This window comes from Humulus lupulus, chromosome 3 (genome assembly GCF_963169125.1).
Source record: "Humulus lupulus chromosome 3, drHumLupu1.1, whole genome shotgun sequence".
Taxonomy (NCBI): Eukaryota; Viridiplantae; Streptophyta; class Magnoliopsida; order Rosales; family Cannabaceae; genus Humulus; species Humulus lupulus.
Window position 1 is genome coordinate 108875169 of NC_084795.1, and position 21898 is coordinate 108897066.

General features: G+C 36.6%; 1 protein-coding gene across 2 annotated transcripts; it reads left to right on the forward strand.

The window, feature by feature from the left end:
- The first annotated feature begins 7360 nt into the window (after positions 1–7360).
- Positions 7361–17542, forward strand: LOC133823053 (uncharacterized). 2 transcript variants are annotated; one of them, XM_062255628.1, is made up of 6 exons: positions 7361–7984; positions 8089–9329; positions 9582–9992; positions 10082–10299; positions 10397–10615; positions 17291–17542. In XM_062255628.1, exons 1-6 carry the CDS (start codon positions 7839–7841, stop codon positions 17423–17425), a joined length of 2370 nt encoding a protein of 789 aa, XP_062111612.1. In that variant the 5' UTR covers positions 7361–7838; the 3' UTR covers positions 17426–17542. The 2 variants fall into 2 exon arrangements, with proteins under 2 accessions (XP_062111612.1, XP_062111613.1); XM_062255629.1 differs by having other exon boundaries at positions 7362–7984; positions 17275–17542.
- The last annotated feature ends 4356 nt before the right edge of the window (positions 17543–21898 follow it).

Sequence of the window (21898 nt, forward strand, 5' to 3'; positions counted from 1 at the left end):
ATTGTGCTCTTTGAGTCTCCTCCTCTAGAATTCGTCATAATGATGATTAAATAGTAATCTGTGCTTTGGATGTGAAATCCAACTTTTGCCCCTGCGTAAAATGCCCTATTCTGCAAATTAACCACTCAGGCATCGCGACTCTATAATGAGGCATCGCGGCTCGTGTCCAAATACTGGAATGCGCCTCGATTTTGACTGTTCAAGGGCCGCAACTCTAATAATCCTGCGTCGCGACTCAAATTCTCCAGCCAATAGCGTCGCAGCTCTTAAAGGCAGCTCCACGGCCCTAAATTTCTCGATGGTTCGACCTCTTTATCTAATTGTAGCGCCACGACTCTATGTCTAAGCGTTGCGACTCAAATATATTTTTTCTTTCAACAATTTCCATATTTTTGAAGCCAAACACAGTCATTTATCAATTACTTCCCATAAATCTAAAATATCATCAAACACAGGCAACAAAAGGCAACAAAACGTCATACTGCACAAAAATAACTAAATAAACATAAAAAATAAAATAAAATAACCCTTTAACATACTATAAAAACTATTGTATCATAATACCACTTGGATTTTGTATTTTAACTAATCTTAACAATATGTGTCATATGCCAGTCATGCTTGCACAATGATTGACATGTAACACTGATTGTTGACTCAGTTTTTGGCTCTTTTATTTAATTAATTATTATTTTATTAAGATAGATTATTATATGTGGTTTAATTATTTGAAATGATCAAATATAATTAAAAAATTAGATTATATGATATAAATAGTATGTAGTGTTTTATTTATTTTGTCATGTTGATGCTTGTCACTGTTCCGACCCTATGAAGGGATTCTAGGAGCCCAACACTATGATGAAGTTAAGTGTTAAGATGCTTTAGGCTCTCAGATAAGTTCCATCTTATTTGTAGAGAATGATAAGTTTTTGTATGTCCTTTGGGTAGTTGAAATTTTCCACTTTTGTTTTTGTTATTTTAAAATGATTTAAAAATAATTGTTGAATTAATAAAACAAACATTTTTTTTATAAATTAATCAATTAAAATAAACAACTATAAAATATTAATTTTAACCCATAAATTTAAATCCAAAAATTAAAATCAGCACCCTTAACTTAAAAGCCGAAATTTAAACTGAATTCAAATAAAATAGTTTAATTATATTTGGAATTAAATATATTTATTTAATTAAAATAGTTTTATTAAATATTTTTATTTTAAAATTAGTTTATATTATTTTTAATTACTTTTTCATTGATTAATTTATAAAACATGTTTTTTGTTTTATTAATTCAGAGATATTTTAAAATCATTTTAAAATAACAAAAACAAAAGAAGATCAAATAAATCATTGAAAGGAGAGGCAATATGGTCATATTTGAAATTTGGGTCGACTAGATTCCAGCGTAGGGTATCAAACTAGTATGAATTGTAAATAGAGTACTAAATGATCATTATTATAAACACAGAATATCAAATGTGTATTTCGATAAAGCATAGAATACCAAATGAGCATTTACAAAAAAAAAAAAAATTAATAACTTAAATGCAGCATTTCCAACTATCCCAAAAAAATTAAGCCTCAAAGGAGTTTCCATTCACAATTTATAATATAAATTTGTAATATAAGCTAAATAAATTGTCACTCATATATAGATAATTTATAATATATAGTATAATAGTAATTATATATATATATCTTCATACTATTTACAAGCAACGTGCAATGCATGTTTGTTTAGTTTTATTTAGAAAAAATATTAATTATTTTTATTAAATTTTTATAATTGTCATATAAACTTTAAATAAATAAACAATATTATATATAAAAGAATGACATAAACATATCAAAATGAAAAATTAAATCGCTTATGATTTAAAAAAATATATAATATGATAACCTTTTAAACATAAATAATAATTTTTTTTAATAAAAATTAAGATTATGTATTATATATTATTATTATTATGATATTTTATAATATTTAAATTTATATTGAAATGAGTATTAAATATATAGTCTTGTAATATTAAATATTATTATAATAATAAGATTTTATAATATTAATATAATTAGTAAAAAAATTAGGATTATATATTATTATCATAATAATATTTAAATTTATATTAATATAATTATTAAATATCTAGTTTTGTATTATATATTATTATAATAATGATATTTTATAATATTTAAATATATATTAATATAATTAAAATATTTATTTTTAATTAGTTTTAAATATATACTATTAAATATTTAGAATATTTTATTAAAATTAACAAAACAACTGTTAAAATAAAAAAATTCAATTATCTTCACACTTTTTTTATATTTTGAAGAGATATAAATTGTGCATCTAACCGAATTTTTTTGGTTTAATATATTTTATTATTTCTTTCGTTAAAGTTACAGCTCATACATCAAAATAATTAATTAATTATGTACATAGTAGCGAAATATCTTACTTAAACTATTTATTTCATTATTCATATTATATATTTTATGTATTTTTTTTATTAGATTTAACATGTCTTGAAATATCTTTGAAAATTGAATAATTAAAATATAATTATCTCAAAATATTAAGTTTATAATTTGATATTTATTTAATTAAAATTTATAGTAACTTTTTTTAAATAATATAAAGTATTTAATTTAAAATTAAATTATACTGTATGTCATAGGAATTATTATATAAATGCAAATAAATTTACACAAATAAAGTCAATTGTAGCCTTAGTATCTTTATTATCCATATTGTAAATATTATTGTAAAAATCCAATTTATTTGTATGATATAAATTATAATATTATAATGTATGTGAAGAATATGTTTTAATCAATTTTTTTTATTTAAAAAATGTTTTTTCATGTATTATTTGACAACGAAGAATATGCTGGTGTAAGTCTAAATATTAAGATTTAATTTTTTAATCTTCTACTTAATTTTAATATTTTTATAGCATGAACTTTGCTTAAGTATTTTTTTTTTATTTTTTTTAGTTTTATTTGTGTTTAATAAGTACCCTTGATGAACTTTTCATATAATAAAAAAAATACCTTTCATGATCTCATATCTGTTTATATGGGTTAAATTTTGAGCAAAATTGAATACTAGGACTAGTTTTACACATGGCTATATAATAAATAGATAATTTAAGTTTTTAGTAGAAATAATTTTGGTGCGGGCAATACCACAGTAACTACACTATCTCTTTTTTTTAAGTCCCTTGCATGACACATCAATGGAAAAACACCGCTATCCATAGGACTTAAAGCAATGCCCTTATACCAGAATTACCGAAAGGACGTATGTAACGACCCAAATTCGCTAATAAGGCTTAAGGGCCTTGATTAGTGTGCCTGGAGGGCATAATGGGATTTTGTGTGTGACTTTAATGAGTTTAATGCATGATTATGATTTAATGCATGTTATATGACTATTTGATTATTTGAGATGCATAACTATGTGAATTAGTATGCATGTAAACCTGATTATCTTAGAAAGAGCATAATTGTAATTTGGCCATTTTGGGCATGACTGTGTTGATATCTGTGATCTGTGACTCGAGACGATCCTAGAATGAGCGGGTTAGCGGAAAAGTCAAAGCGGGAATCTATACCCGGCTTGGGTCAAGCCTGGGGAATTTAAATGAGAATTTGGAAAGTATATTGAGGTTAATCTTGATGATGAGGAATGTATATTTAGTGATTAATCAGGTATTGGGTAGTAAGCGGGAAATTATTAGGAACACTTAAGGAATTAGTGGGAATTTGGGTAAAATGACTAAAAAGGCCCTACATGGACAAAAAGGTTTAGAATTAATAGGGAGGACATTTTGTTCTTTAGGCTTTTTAGAGATAAGTTAAAGGAAGCTTTATACTTAGTGGAATTTGTAGAAAAAGAGTTATAAGGCTGAAAAAGAAAGAAAGAAGGAAGAAAAAGGAAAAGAGAGAAAACAGAGGGGTTTTGTTCCAAAAGAATCGGTTTGTGGCTCTCCCACCATTTCCCTTCATTTTTCTTGGAGTTAAGCTCAGTGGAGAGCTAGGGTAGGCTGAGCATCAAGGATCCTAAGCTAGACTTGAGGATTGGCAAGGGATTAGCAAGATCACATCAGAAATTTGAGGTAAGTTCTTGGAGATTTCAGTTTTAGGGCTTGACTGGTTTGAGCTGTGTATTTGAGCTAATTAGATGGGGATTTTTGGGAAATTAGGCCAAGATTGAGAAGGAGCAAGCTAAGCAGGTCTAGGGTTCAACTCAAGGTCGAATTTCCATCCACGGTATGATTTCTAAGACCTTATCTTTGATGTTTGAATGAATTTCTGGTTTTAGGGTTCATTATGGTAGATCTTGAGTTTTGGGTTGCTTAAGCTTGGGTTATGGGTTCTTGGGATGCTTGGGATGAGTGTGAGGTGTTGATAAGTTTGTTTTTGGGTTTGGGAAAGATTTGGACAAGTTTGGGGTTGAAATGGTAGAAGGAAATCGCAAGAAGCGATTTTGGGTGTTGCTGGTCTGCAACTAGCGCTACAGCGATAGTCTTTGGGCGCTGTAGCGCTAGGCCCTGTTTCTGGGGAGTTGTGGTTCTGCTTGTAGCGCTATAGCGCCCTCTTTAGAGCGCTGTAGCGCTGTACTGTTCACAGAAAGGGATTTTTGGGCTTTTGTTGAGGGATTTCGACCTAGGGTTTGGGGCTCGATTCCACCACTTTGTTTTGGGGATCTAGGACTTCCTGGGGGCTCGGGATTGGTCCCGAGGCTAGGTTTTGGGCTTGAGGTTTGGTAATGACTTTGACTTATGGATTTTGCTTAGGTAAGCGCTAGGGCTCGAGTAGGATCGTGCTCGAGGAGTCAGGTGATCAAGGTTATCTAATTGAAAGGTAAGAAAACCGTAACACCCGAGAACAGGGCATGGGCCCACAGTGATATTGCATTGCAGGGCACAACCCTAGATTGTATTATGTGCAAATGTATAACCTTAAATGAATTATTATATGTTTGAATGATTATTTTGAAATGTACTATATGTGTGATTATAATGAAATGAATGGCTAAGGCCGAGAGCGGTGAAGGCCGAGAACGGCTTTGGGGCCGGAAGTAACACTTAGCACATGGAGTGCTTATAGCCAGGGTGGGACCCAATGGATACATGAGTTATCCTTACGGTAAGGACCGAGACCCCAGGCTTTGGTAAGGCCTCTGGGGCGGCATGGCCGTGCTTGTTTAGTCTGATGGTTTCCCTATTTATCAACGGATTATATGTCAGCTATATTCTATGCATATGTTATATACTGTATGAGTTTTCTTGCTGGGCTTCAGCTCACGGGTGCTCTGTGTGGCAGGTAAAAGCAAGGAGTCAGTCAACCGGCCATGAGTATGGAGAGCGTGGGGGCGGCGCGTACATGTTCGGCCTGCCCGACTGCTTTGGTTGGGGGCATTTTGTATATGGCTGTATTAACTTATTCTTTTGATAGTTAACCTGGTGTAAATCTATTTTTGAATTGTAATTATTTTGTAAACCTTATTTTTGGGATCCCAGATGTTTAATACTTAATGTTTTCAATGAAACTAAACATTTTCAAAGAGTACAGCCTTAAACTCTGGTTTAGTCACACTTTTGGTTTTAGAAACCTCGTAGAGTCAGTTAGTTGCACTATTTCCGTTTTAAACTCACTTAGTAACGGCTCTAAGGTAGTAGGGCGTTACAACGTATACCCAAAAAAAAAGATTTGAACTCAAATCGAAGGTGCACAAAATATAATGTACATACTAAGGGCCACCCGGTCCGGCCCACATTTTTCGTGCCTCCAAATAATTCGGGTCGGGCCGAGCCATATTTGAAAGAGTAAGCTCAGCACGATCCATGGGCCCAGCACATGTCGTGCCGGCCCACTTTCAGGCCCATTTTATTATTGCTAAAAAATGTGAAGATAAAGAATTGAACCCTCCACCTCCTCTTTAACAATCAATGAACTCACCACCAATCCAAATACATTTCTTCATTTAAATTGTAGTTTTAGATATTTTTATATACTTTTTAACAATACTTTGCACAAAATTATATCAAAGATAATTATTAGAATCTGAATATCTAATAATAAATACTAAAAATTTTAACTCAAAAATCTTAAAATAAATTAATATAATTATAAAAATATAAAATTGAGAAAAATAATAGACTTTTATTATCATTTTAATTTATAGATAATTGACAAATAAAAATTTATTATCATTATTAATGTCAAAATATCGGGCTTTTTATCGTGTCGTCCTTTCAGACTAGTTTGCTCGTGCTTTCGTGTCATGTCTTCGGGCTTGTCGTGTCGTGCCGTGCTCAGGCCCATGTCGTGCTGTGGCATGCTAATTTTCAATTCATGTCGTGCTTGGCCCAAGCCCATATTTTTTCGTGTCATGTCGTGCCGTGTTAGAAAGACCGGCCTGTATTTACAGCTCTAACTCCAATCATATACACTAAAATAGTGTTGAACCAACATCAAAATGAGGTAATTTTAATACCATTTTTTTTTCCAATCCAACCATAACATTAAAACTTACACCAAAAAATATTTTCAACATTATTATATTATCCACAAAGTATACATTATATTATTATATTATTTTATCTTACAAATTAAATAATATACATATATTTTTATATATAAAATATTAATATAAAACAAAAAATATATATATATTTGCTGTGGTGAACAGTGCCACATCAATAATGTCGTGACATTGTTCATGTACACCATTTTACAATCCTATTTAAAATCTCATTAAAGTAATATTTGGTGTAGGATCAACAACCAAATCAGACCACCCTGTTGTTGAAGGCATTCCCATGCCTTACTACTCACTATTCTATACTAATGTATGTAATGTTATGTTGGTATGCAATCAGATTCTCATGGTCTGTTGGTGAGGCCCTCTTAGCTTACCTTATTATTATTATTATTATTTAATTTAAATTTTGCTTTTTTGGATTCAGTACTTGCACGCCTATGACTAAACCTCCATTTTCAATTAAATAACCAGTTTTCTTCTTCTGGTTTACCAACTCCAGAGTATAATAAAAAAAAACCAATAAGGTCGAAATATAATTTAAATTGTAACTGTAGTTCAATGTGTAGAAAGATTAGTGAGAGTTAAAACATAATTAAAATTTAAATGAAATGACATGAAAAACAATTGTCGTTTCATTTTTCCCATAAATGGATTCATTATCAAAATGGCAAAAATTAGAACCAATTAATTGACCCGATCCAAACACCACGGATCAAGTCCACTATTGAAGAGAAGAAAAAGGCATTGCTTTTTCCCTTCAAGTCGTCAACTTCAATCTTTCAAACATATTTTGACTCTTAATTTCATCAAATTCTGAAACGCGAAACGTGTCGGGTCTGTACTATTCAACGAGTAGAATATTCGTCACCAAATTGAAACGGAAGGCCTCTTCAGTCCAAACTCATTTCTCCATCTCCTCCGCTGTTACTTCTATTAGCATTAGGGAATTTTGATAAGAAAATTCGCAAAAGTAAAAACAAAAAAGTTAGGTATTTTCATCTTTAGATATTTCTAATTCACACGTAGTTTTCTTTCATTCATTCTATTAGAGCCCATATTCTCTGCTAAATCATCTCCCTCATTCTCGCACATTAAGAACTGTCTCAGTTCTCTCTCTCTGAATTTTTCAAACCCAAGATTTCGCTAGCTACAAGTGGAGTTTCCACTTTCCCAATGAATTTCGATTGAGAAATTCTATGGCCTTTCCTCCTTCCTAACTTTGCTTAGGATTGAGGTTTAAAAAAAAAGGCCTTAGAGGTTGATTGAACTGATGGTTACTAGAAACTTTCTTGTGCTCAAGAGTATTTTAAACAGGGTTATGTACGAAAACATGCTTGTGATTATAGGCTCTATATGGGTTTTCGTTTGGGGTTATATATTTTATGCTTTTGGCTTTACTTGTAAAGTTATATTCAGGTAACGATCCATTCTCTGATCTGAGCATCTTGGTTTCATCATTTATTTTATTTATTATACATGTATACATAGTTAAGAATTAATAGCTGTTATTTCATTTTCAGACTACTGGTTGATAATCAGACAAGTAAGATTACTGATATTGATGAATTCAGAGAAAAAGAGGGTGACTTTCATCGTGCTCATAATGACGAAAACAAAGAAGAGAGTAAAGACTCTTCTCATGTTATGGTGGAGGATGCTGCCTTAGCTGCAAGCACTAACAAGTACGAGGTTTTTTCCGGGAAATTTATGAATGGTTTCCTAGAAGAACCAAAACCCATGAGCTTCATCAAACAAGAGTTAAACGTGGGCCCAAACGAGTTTTCTATTCCTGAAACTCAAATCCTTGAATCCCAAATCACTTCCGGCCCAGATATTCCTGGAAAATTTTCAGGAGCTGAAGCTGCTGATTTTGAAGAAGTAAACGACGTCATCGATACCTTTTGTGACGAAGATGTTTTAGAGAAACGACAAGAGGATGAGGTTTCTGACTTGGGAGAGATCCCAGTTTCGGAAATTTCTAGTAACGAAGAAGACTTCTTCCAAGACCCAGAACAGGGGAATTTACAAGAAACAGAGCTTTCTACTGATACGCCCAATTTTTATGAAAATAGCTTTAATTTTTCAAATGGCGTGGAATCATTTTCTGAAAATTTTGCTTCAACTTCTGATGAGGATACAGTACCTAATATTTTATGTGATGTGTCACCGAGAAAAGATCAAGATGTTGATTCCATCACCTATGAATTTTCTCGAGAAAGTGACAGAGAAGATGTTAATGAAGGTTTGAGCCTTGAAACTGAAACCCCTCCTCCGGTCATTGTAGAGGAGAAAATTCCTGAAGTTTTGCTACCAATACGAGAAGAAATGGCTGTTCCAGCTGAACAGCATAATGATACTGAGGACGAATACATAGAATTAGAACTCCATCAAACGCAGAGCACAACAACTTACACGGACACAAAATATATGACTAACCCTGACAAAATGAAGCTTCAAGAGGAAGATGAAAAAAAAGACGGTGAAGGCGAGTCGGAGTTTGTCTGGGAACATGAAGACGTAATAGAACAACTTAAATGGGAGATCAAAAATGCCAGAACAGGAGGACTGCCAACCATTTTAGAAGAAGAATCGGATTCAGAATCTCCAAAGAAGGAAGAAAGTATCAATTTCAAGCCTCTGAAGATCGATTTGAAGTGTGGTTACAAAGACCGAATGGAAGAAATCCAAAATGTCTATAAAATTTATGCTGGGAAGACGAGAAAATTGGACATATTGAATGACCAAACCATGCATGCACTCGGTAAGTTACAACCATTGATTTAATATTCAATAATCATTATTTTAATTCTTAGGTAAATCCCAGTTGCATGTTCTTGGCAAAAAAAGAAAAAAATAGTATATGCATTAAACACATTTCGAAGATTACTTTGCCAAAAAAACTCTAGAAAGACAAGTTTGTAGATATTTATATTGCGGTTCTTCATGTTCATGTATAAAAAATAAAATGGGTCATCAAATTATTTATTTATTTATTTTTGGATGTGGAAATCAGGTTTTTTGCTGCTGAAAGACCAAAGAGTGATAATAAAATCTAGGGGTTCGGTTAATCCAATAGTAAAGAGCTTGTTAACACGTAAAACACAAAGATCAACAGTCGTAGCCGCCGAACCAATACAACAACACGCTGGAGCATTACATAAGGACTTCGAATTGGTCTATGTCGGACAGGTTTGTCTATCGTGGGAGATACTCCATTGGCAGCAAACGAAAGTACAAGAGTTGCTGCAATACGACGACGTCCACGGCTCTCGTTCGTTTAATCTTGTGGCCTCTGAGTTTCAGCTCTTTCAAGTGCTTCTTCAAAGGTTCATAGAGGACGAGTCGTTTCGAGGACCCAGAATAGATAACTACGTCAAGAATCGTTGTGTTATTAGAAACCTTCTTCATGTTCCCGCCATAAGAGGTGAGATTATTCAAAACGATCACTTAATGCTTTTGTAGTGTGATTTTTTAACTTCGCACGACAAGTCTTTGATAAAAGTTCTCTTCCAGATGATTGTATGAAGGATAAGCTGTACGGAATGGAAGGGAATGGGGATTCAATCCTCTTGGAAAACATGGCGAATGTACTCGTAGAAGCGATGTTTACGTTCTGGGACTTTCTTAGGAAAGATACCAAGACCAACATTAACCAAAGAGTAAGTCAGAAAACGGAGACTGACCCAGCTGACTCTAAACTCTTGATAGGCATCCGGAAAGACTTGTATAAGGTTTGATTTAATAAAAACTTCGATTTTACTAGAAAGGGTTTAATTAGTGTATTGTGTTCTAATCTAATGCCATTTTTCTATTTTGGTGTCGACGCAGAAGGATAGAAAGGTCAAAGATGTACAGAGGAGTGGGAATTGTGTTGTTAAGAAGTTCCAAAAGCACCAAGAGCAAAAGGGTCGGCTTGAACAAGTATTGTTTCATGCACAAGTTGAGTTGAGATTGATAGCTAGAGTGCTAAACATGTCGAGATTAACTAGAGATCAGTTAATTTGGTGTCAGCGTAAACTAAACCAAATTAGTTTCTTTCAAAGAAAGGTTCAAGTGGAAACTTCGTTTTTGCTTTTTCCATGTTGACTTATTAGTAGTAATCTATATTTGCTATATGTTCTTATAGAAATCCTCGTTTTCTCAGATTTTAGTGCACAATAGGTTTGCTTATAGAGATGTGAGCTTATTATTAGGCCAAATAATGGTGTAATAATTTAAACACTTTGAATAGATCAAAGATATACCCACGCAAATATATATAATCAACAAAAGATTCACAAAGATTTTGGTTTGTTCAAACCAACTCCCGTGCCTGTTATAGAACTAGGTAAAAGATGTATAATTTATTTATATTATGTATAAATATATGTGACACTCTTAATGATTATTATACATAAATGGTTACTTTAATATTAATAGTTGGATTAAGATTGTTTACCGAATTTTTCAGAAACTATAAATATATTGAAAATAAGAGCTAGAAAGAAAGACTAGGAAATTAATAAGATCACATTTTTTTACGTGGTTGGGGAGTTAATGAGCCTTAGTCCACAAGTCACTAATATTAGGCTTTAGAGAGTTTTACAATATAGGTCTTCTGCAAGTTCAACAGTGTTTTGCTTACAAGAGAAAATCGGGGATCCTTGCTACAGTACACGAATGACCATATTTATAAGCAGTCATTTGACTTGGGCCGGACTAATTCAGGCCCAATAAGGATATAAGTAAAAATGCTTGCTAACGGAGCCGTAATACAATAATGTAACATGATTAAAAGTTGTTAATCTAGGCCCATTGGGCCGGTCTAGGTGTGGTAGAGCCTTACAGTTGCCCTTTTTACATTAGCACGAACTGATCCGTGTGGGCTACTGAGGGGATCCTAAGGACTGGATCTGTCAAAGTAGTGGTAGTACCGTTTCCTAGGAACATTATATGTTCCGTGCGTACCCCACTGCAGGTTAGTCAGGGAGACCAAATGCCAAATTTCTCGGGGACACGTCAGCTGTAGGAAAGATTGGGATTGTTCTACCCAGATCTGTGGTCCAGGCTCATTTACCGATGACCAGGTTCGTTTACCAAGACCCGTTTTCATTTACCCGAGTAGACATCTTGATGGCGAGTTTGAGCATTGGCAATGGACCTAGAGATCTCACCTGGATTCCACTCGATGGGATTCATCTCCCAGATTAGATCGTCCGCCACCATAGTTTACATCCTGGAGGATAGAGGTTAGATGTGCCCGGGAAGGTGGTTCAGACCTGCATCTCCATTCCTGCCCCTTTACTATGCTTGTGCTACTCGCCTGCTATTGGGCTCAGGATGGTTAGGGCCGACAGGGTTTGGTTGCTCGTCGTTCACTGGGCCTGGTTGGGCTTGAACCTTTCCTAGGAGCCCATGGAAACCATTTGGCCATGCCACGTGTACAAGGTGGGAAATATGGATAACATTTACCCCCAAGTCTTCACCCGCGTTCGCAAGGTGGAGACTTGCCTTTTTCATCCCAGATCAATCACTAGTATCCAGGTTCGTTTACCTACATCTCGGTTCATTACCAAGACCCGGGTTCTTTTACTTAGAGGCCAATTGGTCAATCCTCGTCCTTTCAACTTCCCACTCTCCTGGACACGTGTCTCCAGGTAGATGGTACGTCTATACCACTCGCGCCCGAAAAATCTGTGCAAAATCTTTTGATGACCTAGGTGACTGATGGATGTCAGCTCATTTCTCGAAGCGTCTCGTCTATAAGAAAAGGTGCTTTGAGCACTCGAGTGGGATGTTTAATGCTTTTGCATTATCTGGAGTCGTCAGATGGGGATTGTCTTGGGATTTTCATTGTGGCCCGTTGGATGAGGGAGGCGTGGATCGTGGATTGACGAATCCATGATTTAGCACTTGATTGGGCCATTTAATGCCTTTGCACCATCCGGAACTGTCGAATGAGGATTGCCTTGGGATTCTCACAGTGGACCGTTTGATTAAACAAGACTTTTTCTTCCTATAAATACCTCAGTAGGCTTCCTGCCACACTTTTACTTATCCCAACTTTTCAAACTATAGAGCAAAGAGCTAGAAACCCTGAATGTCTGAAGTTGCCGAAGAAATTCTCTTACGGTTAGTGCATTTTCGTGCCCATCTGTTTCTGTAGCATCCCAAATTTGCTAGTAAGGCTTAGGGCCTTGATTAGCGTGCCTGGAGGGCAATAATTGATTTAATTATGTTATTATGTGAATTTAATGATTATGTGATTAGAAATGCATGTTTAGGTGAATTAAATATGCATGTGGGCCCCATTTGGCTATTAGAGGCATATTTGTAATTTGAAGCCGTTGAGGGTATAATTTTTAGCTTTGCGTGGTGTTTCCGGCATGAGAGATCCTGTCCCGCGGTATTAGCCGAGAGTCACAAATATGGTATTTGATATTTTTGGGATTGGTAACCATTAGTAACTTGAGGTTGGTGTTGTTACTGAAATAATAAGTTAAAGGTGGCATTTTTGCAAAAGGGTGAAAGGACCTAGATACCCTTATGGGTTAGCCTAGAACTAAGTTAGAGGGAAGGGTAGAGTAGTCTTTCGAGCTTAGAGTTAGAAAACCCATGGCTGAAGGAAATCCTTTCACGTTTATCACTCATCTCCATAATCACTTAGTTTCTCAAGAGCTCTAGAGTAAAAGCCAACAACAAGCTTAAGGCAGCTGGATTTTTTAGGAATTGGAAGTGAAGTTCAAGTTGTGGAAGGGGACTAACAACCATCTACACTTAGGAATCTCGTAATTTAAGAGGAGGTAAGGATTTTACTTCTGTGGTTTAGGTCCTTTATGTTGTTCTTGAGGAATATGATTTTGATTTCTAAATTTGGGTTTTAGGATGAAGTTGTGAGGAGCTTGAGCTTGGGAGTTTGAGTGTTGAAGCTTGGAGTGGCATTGGAGGCAGCCTATGGTCGAATTCCTCTCTAAAGGTAACGATTTTTTGCCCTTAATTGTTTTGAGTTTTCTGGTTTTTAGTTAGTGTTCTTAAGCTTCAAAGCTCAGTTTTGATGTTTGTGTTTGGTGAGGTTTTTAGCTAAGTTTTGATGTTACTATGTTGTTTTGGATGAGTTATAGTGATTTTTGGGCTCAATTATTTGTTTGGCTGATGATTGGGGAGGATTTTTTGAGCTTTGGCTCGGGGAGATTCGAAGGGAGAGACCCAAAAAATTGCATTTCTGGTATCAGCGTTGTAGCGCTAGGTTGGGAGGGCTACATTGCTAGGCTGTGATTTTTGGTGCTAGAGTTGCTGACTCTAGCGCTGTAGCGCCTAATAGGTAGCACTGTAGCGCTACTCAGCTTTCAAAACTTGATTTTTGGGTACTTTTTAAGGTTTTTGTCCAGGGGCTCGGGGGTCGATTCTACCACCCCCTTTGGTGGAATTGGAGTTCTTGAGAGCATGGGATTGGTCCTAGGATTGGTTTATGGAATCAAATTATAATGAGGGTGCTATTTATGGTTTGTGACTAGGTGACCGCTTGGGTTTTGGGACAGGATCGTATTCGGGGGGTCGTCTCTTGAAATCTAGTGCTTGTGAAAAAGGTAAGAAAACTGTTGTACTCTTAGAGCAGGGCGTGCCCTATTGTTTGTATTACAGGGCATGGCCCTATGTGAATGAGTTGTAGGGAATAGCCCTATTGTTTATATTTAGAATATGTTTAAATATATGTTGATTTTATGCTGCGTAATGCATATTTGTGAATGAACAACGAAGGCCGGGAACGGCGATGGCTGGGAACAGCGAGGGACGGGAACGACGAAGGCCGAGAACGGCAGAAAGCTGAGTACAGCAAGGGGCTAAGAATGGCGTTGAGCACGTGGAGTGTGAGCCGTTAGGGCGAGACCCTCCTAGGATGTTGGAGTCATCCTCTCGGTGAAGACCGCGGTCCCAGGGCCTTGTAAAGCGCTTGGGACGACATGGCCGCTATATGTTTAGCCGTTGGCTGTTTGTTATACATTGTGGATTGTCATATATATGTTATGTGCTTTGTGTTAAATTTTCTTGCCGGGCTTCAGCTCACGAGTGCTCTATGGTGCATGTAAGGGCAAAGGAAAGGTCGACCAACCATGAGTACGGAGAGCGTGGAGCGACGGGTACATGTTCGGCCTACCTAGCGGCCATGGCCAAGGGTATTTTTGGGAAATGCAATGTATAAACTTGAATTTGTTGCCTAGTCGACCCTGAATGTATTTTGTGTTGTAAAGTATTTTCTAAACAGTATTTTGTGTTCCCAAATGTATAATGCTTTACGATTTCAATGAATGGCCATATTTTATACCTAACGTCTTTAAACAACTTTTATTTCAGTTTAGTTAAACTTTTACCCTAAAACCTCGATTAGTGAGCTAATGGCACGTTTTTAAACTCACTTGTAATGACTCTAAGGAAGTAGGGCGTTACAACTTGGTATCAAAGAGAGCCAAGGTTTATGGTTCCTGGAGATCGACTGAACATGTACGCTCGCTGCCAGTGACAAGCTCGACTTAGAGTTGGTTGGTATTTATTGAATTATATGTTTAAATGCTTGCTAAAGTGCCCTGTTTTCCTTAATATTTTAATAGAGCATGGTGAATGTAACGACCCAAAATTATTATTAAGGCTTAAGGGCCTTGATTAGTGTGCCGGGAGGGCATAATTGGAGGTTATGTGAAGTAATGGTGTGAGAATGCATGTTTATGAGTTTTTGGATAGGCATGCGGGCCCCACTAGGCTGGTAAGGGCGTAATTGTAATTTTGGCCCGTTAGGGCATAAACGTGATTGTGTGTGATAAATTGTTGAGACCGCATTATTATGTGGATAGGTAGATATATATATATATATATGTATATATGTGTGTGTTTGCAGCTTTCGGCACGAGGCGATCCTAGGGAGCTGGTAGCGGGAAAGTCACAACGGGACCCGATACTCGACTCGGGGTGAGTCAAGGGGTACTTGGGATATTAGATGGTCGTCTGGGTTATCGGGTTATGAAAATAAATAATTGGAGATATATTTGAGGTTAGGAAGCCTAAGTGGGAATACTGGGGAATTTTACCATTTTTCCCTCAGGGACGTTTTTGGCACCCCGAGCTTTGAGGTTAACTTAAGTGAAATAAATAAGATAAAACAAATCAAAGGAAGGCATGAGAAACATCAGGAACCGACCCTCCCCTTTTCCTTTTATTCTCTCTCAAGGAAAGTTACTGAAAATTAAAGGGAATTAGCTTGAACACAGGGATTTGAATGGAGGATTTGGAGGATTAATTCAGTGGAGGCTAAGGAATCTAACTGGAAACTAAGGTGAGCATTGAATTTCAGTTCTTGATAAGTTGATTATGAAGTTTTGGGCTGGATTCTAAGAGTTCTTAGGTTCTTAACTTAAAGGTTAAATTAAGGCAGCAAGCTTGGGAGTTAGCTCAGAATTTTCTTAGAGAAGTGGTTATGCAGAAAGGTAAGCTCGAATTTGTGATTTAATTTTTGAATTCTAGTGTTTCCTTGGCTGGTTTTGGAGTTCTTGAGTTGTTGGGTTTCAAAGATGGAGATGTTGTTTTGATGAGTTTCTAGACTAGGTTTTTGTTGGGTTATGTGGTTGAAATCATGTTAGAATGTTGGGGTAATTAGATCATGTTATTGGGATGAGTGTGGGTGGTTTTGAGAGAGATTTGGGTGTAAAAAATGGTGGTATTTCTAGATTTGAAGAGGTCGGGCCGCGGCATGGTTCTTGGTGAGCCGTGACCCTCGAAGTTGATGAGTGATGAAGGAGGAGGGTGGGCCGCGGCATGGGGCATGTAGGGCCGCGGCCCGTCTCTATTTCTGGGCAAGGTTGGGCTCTGTTTGGGTCCATGCCGCGACATGAGGAGGATTGAGCCGTGACCCTTAAGGAAATTTGTGTCCTTGGGATTTTAAACGTAAGAATTTAACCTAGGGTTCTCGGGATCGATTCCACTACCGTGTTTGGTGGAATTTGATGTTCCGGAGATTAGAACTTTATCCAGAAGCCTTTTACAACTATTGATGGAATCCTTTATTATGGTTATGACTAGGTGTACGCTTGGGCTCGAGGCAGGATCCTGCTCGGGGGATCGTCTTTCCTAATTAAAGCACTTGGAATTAAAGGTAAGAAAACTGCGCCTGTATATGTGGATAGGATGGGACTAAGTGTTCCCTATATTTGTATGCATTGTTATATGACTGTGATAAACCATGTTAATATGTTGGGACTAAGGGCTCCCTATAATTATATGAATGTCATGAGGTGGTATTATGCCACGGGGACATGTGATGATCGGCCTAAGGGTGCCGAAATCAATACTTGCACACAGGGTGCGGCTCGGCCACTGGTAGCTGAGGACAGCTTAATAATCATTGAGCTCGGTTAAGTTGGCCGGAGTCAGTGGGTATAACACTAGGCTTGGCCTAAGCGAGCCAAAGACAGTGTATTGAATAGAGGGTGCGGCCTACGGGCATTAACCCTAGTTGTTGTTTGACTTGTATTTCATTATTGAATGTTGTGTATGACACGCTAAATATTTGGAATTAGATCACTGAATATTGACTGATGACCTGGATTGAATGGATATTATGTCTTGCTGGGTAACTGATTTATGTCTTGTAAATCATTTGGTTATGCTTTGTAATCATTTAGTTGTTGATATTGATTATGCTATAACACTATGTTTTCTTGTTGGGCCTCGGCTCACAGGTGCTATGTGGTGCAGGTAAAGGCAAGGGTAAGACGAGCTGACCATGGGTTGGAGAGCTCTGGGGTCGAGGTGTACATTGTCGGCTACTCGGCCACCACGGTCGAGGGATTGTGTAGGAACGAGAACCTAAAACATGTATTTTTCCATTAGAGTGGCTTGGTTGTTTATAAAGGTTGGAAATTCTGTAATTACGTTATTTAAACCCTGATTTGGGATCCCGTGTACCAAACACTTATTTTAATGAAAATTACTTGTTTACAACCAAAATCTTTTAAACCTAACCTGTTTGTGTCATTAGAGTCACGTTTTTATCTAAACGGCTTGATTAGCAAGTCTCACACTATTTCAAACACACAGTGTAACGGTCTTGGTTATCTAGGATGTTACAACTTGGTATCAGAGCGTCCTAGGTTTAAGGATTCCTAGAGATAGGCTGGACATGTACACTCGCCGTTAAAGACAAGCTCGACTCAAGGTTCTGTAATTGAATATATGAGATTATATGTTTAAGTTTTGATTGAAATATGAATGTATTATGCTGTATGACTACATGGAGCATGAGAACTGATAGGGCCTGGCCCTTGGCTATTGTGTGATGAGATTGAGGCGTGCTGATCAGCATTGCTGTTGCATGTGAATGAATATTTGGATAATGGTTTGCATATTGATTGTATATGGTTAACTGCCTGGATTGAATTTATATGTTATATTTGTTTATTGGCTTATAGGAAGCATGATAAAGTATGAGTATATTTGGTTGTAATGAAATGTGGTGGATAAATGAGTAGAATTGTGGATAGTGGTTATTATGTTTTATGTGTGCATGATTGTTATGATTATTTGGACCTGGTTGTGGTTTGGTTCAGAGTATGAACCTCAGGGCTGAGAAGTTCAGTCAGCAGTGGCAGATGAATACAAATTGTTAGCGTCCAGAATAGTTAAGTAAACTGGGCATTGTATTACAGGAGGGTTGCGGATGATAGTTGGGGTTGGAAGCCTCCATCTGCCCATAAAAGTCGCAGAGATGTTGCTAGCATGTGAGTAAACGGTGTGGGTTTAATATAAGGGTACAGGCAGATAAAGAGTATTAAATGGAAGGCCAAAAAGGCGTTGACCTCTGGTTTGAGGAGGAAAGTTCGGGTTTTTCTAAGAATTGGTTAGTGGATGGGCAAAGCTTCCTTGAGGTATATGAAGATGAGAGGTCATAAATAAGGAGTTGTGCTAAGTACTTGTGGCACAAGGATGCCAGGAAATGGTATTCAGACCGAGATATTGGCATGATGGGTTGGAAAGAACTTAGATGGTGATTTGATAAAAGAGGTTATAAAGGCATAGTCTGAGCTACGAAGACTAACATGCTTATAAGCTTGATTCAGAATGATAAGGTAACGACAATGTCTATCAATGAGTTTTGTGAGTTGGGTAAATCATTTTGGAAGGTTGGTACGGGCGGAAGTAGTTGGAAATGGCGGCTCAGTGAAAGATCAAACTCTGATATGGGTCAGAGCGTCAGGGTCGCTCCAATGTATGAGGTTTTCGTCTGTGTTTAGGTGGCAGTGAAGGCCATGATAGCTGTGAATTGGGGAAATGAGGTTAGAGCATGAATGCTGTAGGGCAGGAGATGTAAAAGACAATACTTCCATTGGTGGAATTCAGGAAGGACCCACTTTTGGCAACCGAGGTAGAAGAACCCCAAGAAGTGCTTTGGCACTTGGTTTTGATATGGAAGGGTTTGATTATGAAGGTAGTCGTCAGGATGGTGACGGGAACTAGTGAGGTTGTTTGGTATGCACCTGTGAGTCTTGGAGTAGTTTGAGGATTAGAACATTACCATAAATTAAAGGGTAATGGGATATGATTTATTAGTATTTGAGAATATTGGGAATAACGAGAATGAGAGAGTGTTAATTATGATTAATGAGATAGGCAGAAAAGGATAATTTTGCCCTTGGTGGTTGTTAAGGGTTTTATTTAAGTCTAGGAGCTATATGGTCTTTTGACCTAAGGATAGATATAACCATTGAAGGCTGTAGAAACTTGGAAAAACAGAGTACATTTTCTTCTTCTCCCGAACACCATTTTCCTTCTTCTTTCTTTGGCTTTTTGAGCTCCATTTGAGGAACCAAGCTAGGGAAGTGAACCTTGAGGGTCTAGGGTTGTGTTCCACCATTGAAGAGGGTTCTATACTGAGCTTGAGGTAAGTTTTTAAACATTAAAACTCTGGTTTTGCTATGTTATTCTATTAGTTTTCTGCTGAGATTTTGAAGTGGATAGTTGGGGATTCAATGAGGTTTTTGGCAAAGATTGACTAGGTTTTGATGCCTAGGACTTGTATATATGGTTTTGGGGTTCTTTTGTGAGTTTGGGTGAATTTTAGAATCAATTCATGAATGTTGGAAATGGAGAAGTCAAAGGAGGGAAAAACCAGGGCTGAAAACCCTGGTTGTAGCGCTACAGCACCTCAGTATGGCCGCTACAGCGCTATCCTGGGGCCATTCAACTCTGCTTGTAGTGCTGGGGTGCTAGGGGGGATAGCGCTACCTTGCTTTTCCAGATTTCTATTTTAGGCACTTTTTAGGGATTTTGGCTCGGGTTTCAATTTCTAAGGTTCGAGATCGAATCTACTCACCGTTTGGGTACGATTCGAGGTCCCAAGAATGAGGTTTAGGTCAAGAACCTTTCATTTCTCATTTCATTGATGGAGGTTATATTTGGTTATGACTAGGTGACCGCTAAGGAATCAAAGGAATCGATCATTCTCAAGGGTCGTTCTTGTGTTATTTCTCGCTCGAATCAGAGGTAAGAAAATTGCACATCATATGTGACATGCATGGTTATTCATGAGGCATGTTGAGTGATGTATATCTGGACCTTGATTGTATATCAAATGCTTAGCAAATCTTGCTTACTTGTGCATGGCACTGACCCATGAGTCAGAAATTGGCACGAGCTGTATGGTATTGGCTTAAGAGTCAAGAACGGCATTGATATGTTCAACACAAGCCGAAATAATTAGATCTAATCAACATAAGCATTGAATGACTCATCATGAGCATTAATGCTTGACCGACCTCATATTCGATGAAAACTAAAAGCGCTTCTTTAGCCTAATGGCTAGTTACTTAGAGCCAGGGCCAGAAGGCCCAGGTGACTGCATCGTCACATGGATAAGGGTGCAGGGCCCAAACTAGTGACTTCATCATCTACTCATCTGATTAGGACTACACGCCCCAGCATGATTATCAGAATCTCGATATTATTTGATTAGGGCTACAAGCCCCAGAATGGTTACCAGAACCTTGAAGTGATATTCACTCATCTGTTTAGGGCTATAAGCTATGTATGATTATCACGATCATCATTTGATATTACATACATGCAGTAGTGAGTTTTCTTCCTGAGCCTTGGCTCACGGGTGCTATGTGGTGCACGTAAAGGGAAAGAAAAGCTGACCCAGCCTTGAGTGGAGAGCTTAGGTGGTGATGTGTACGTATGCAGCCGCTTGACCACCACGACCAAGGTGTTTCTCAGAAGAACTAGGGGTTAACCCTATTTTTTTCGCTTAGGTCGGCTGGTTGTAATTTTTACACTGTAATGACCATTTTGGATTGTAAATAATTTGTAAACGCTTTTATGGGCCCATGTACAATTTTATGTTTTAAATAAAATATATTCTTTCATTTTGATCGAGTTTTTCACCTTAGCCTATTAATAACACCTAGAAGCACGTTTATAACCAAATGACTCGATTAGTGAGTTAAGCACGGTTCAAAACTCACAGTAACGGTCTTGGAGTAACCAGGGAGTTACAATTATATCATATATTCTAATAAATGGTAACTATTTTATTGTAGGAATATATTGTTACTGTAAAAGGCAAAATTATAGAAATAGACAACTCATTTGGATAGTACTATGTCTCATGCAAGTTTTGCTTAAAAAAGGTCATACCTACTAATGGTGTTTATACGTGTCACACTTGCAAAAACGAATGTGATTATCCTCTTGTGTAAGAAGATTATATTAGTTTTTCTTCCAATTTTTTTTTTTGTTATTTGTTTGTTCTCTAATTTATTGTTCTAATGTAGATACAAAATACATATAAAAGTCCTCGACAAAACTGCAAACACAACTTTGGTCTTATTTCATGTTGTTGCTGAAAAGTTACTAGACACATCAGTGCACAAATTGTTTAATAGATTGTCTACAAATAATAATGATGTTCTTGCCGAGATTCGAAGCCTTTGTCATGTATTGAATAAATACATGGTCCAAAGGTTAATTTTTAAAAATAAAGGGTCAAAGTGGGTAATCGGCCGAAATACAATGCTCAAATAATCTATCTATCATATCTTATTTTTAATCTTTTGACAAAACATGAGGTATAAAAGTTAATTTAAAAAAATAAAGGGTTCAAACGGGTAATCGGCCAAAATAAACCTTACACAAAAACATAAATTTTCTTATACATAAGTTTACTTTTTCTAAAAAAAAACCACACAAAACGTATAAAATAATAATAATAATAAATAAAAGCACACGTACAACTAGCAGTTTGATTTTATTTTTTGCACTTTAATGGTTCAGAATTTTTCGAAAACCTGCAGGAGACTCACTATATAA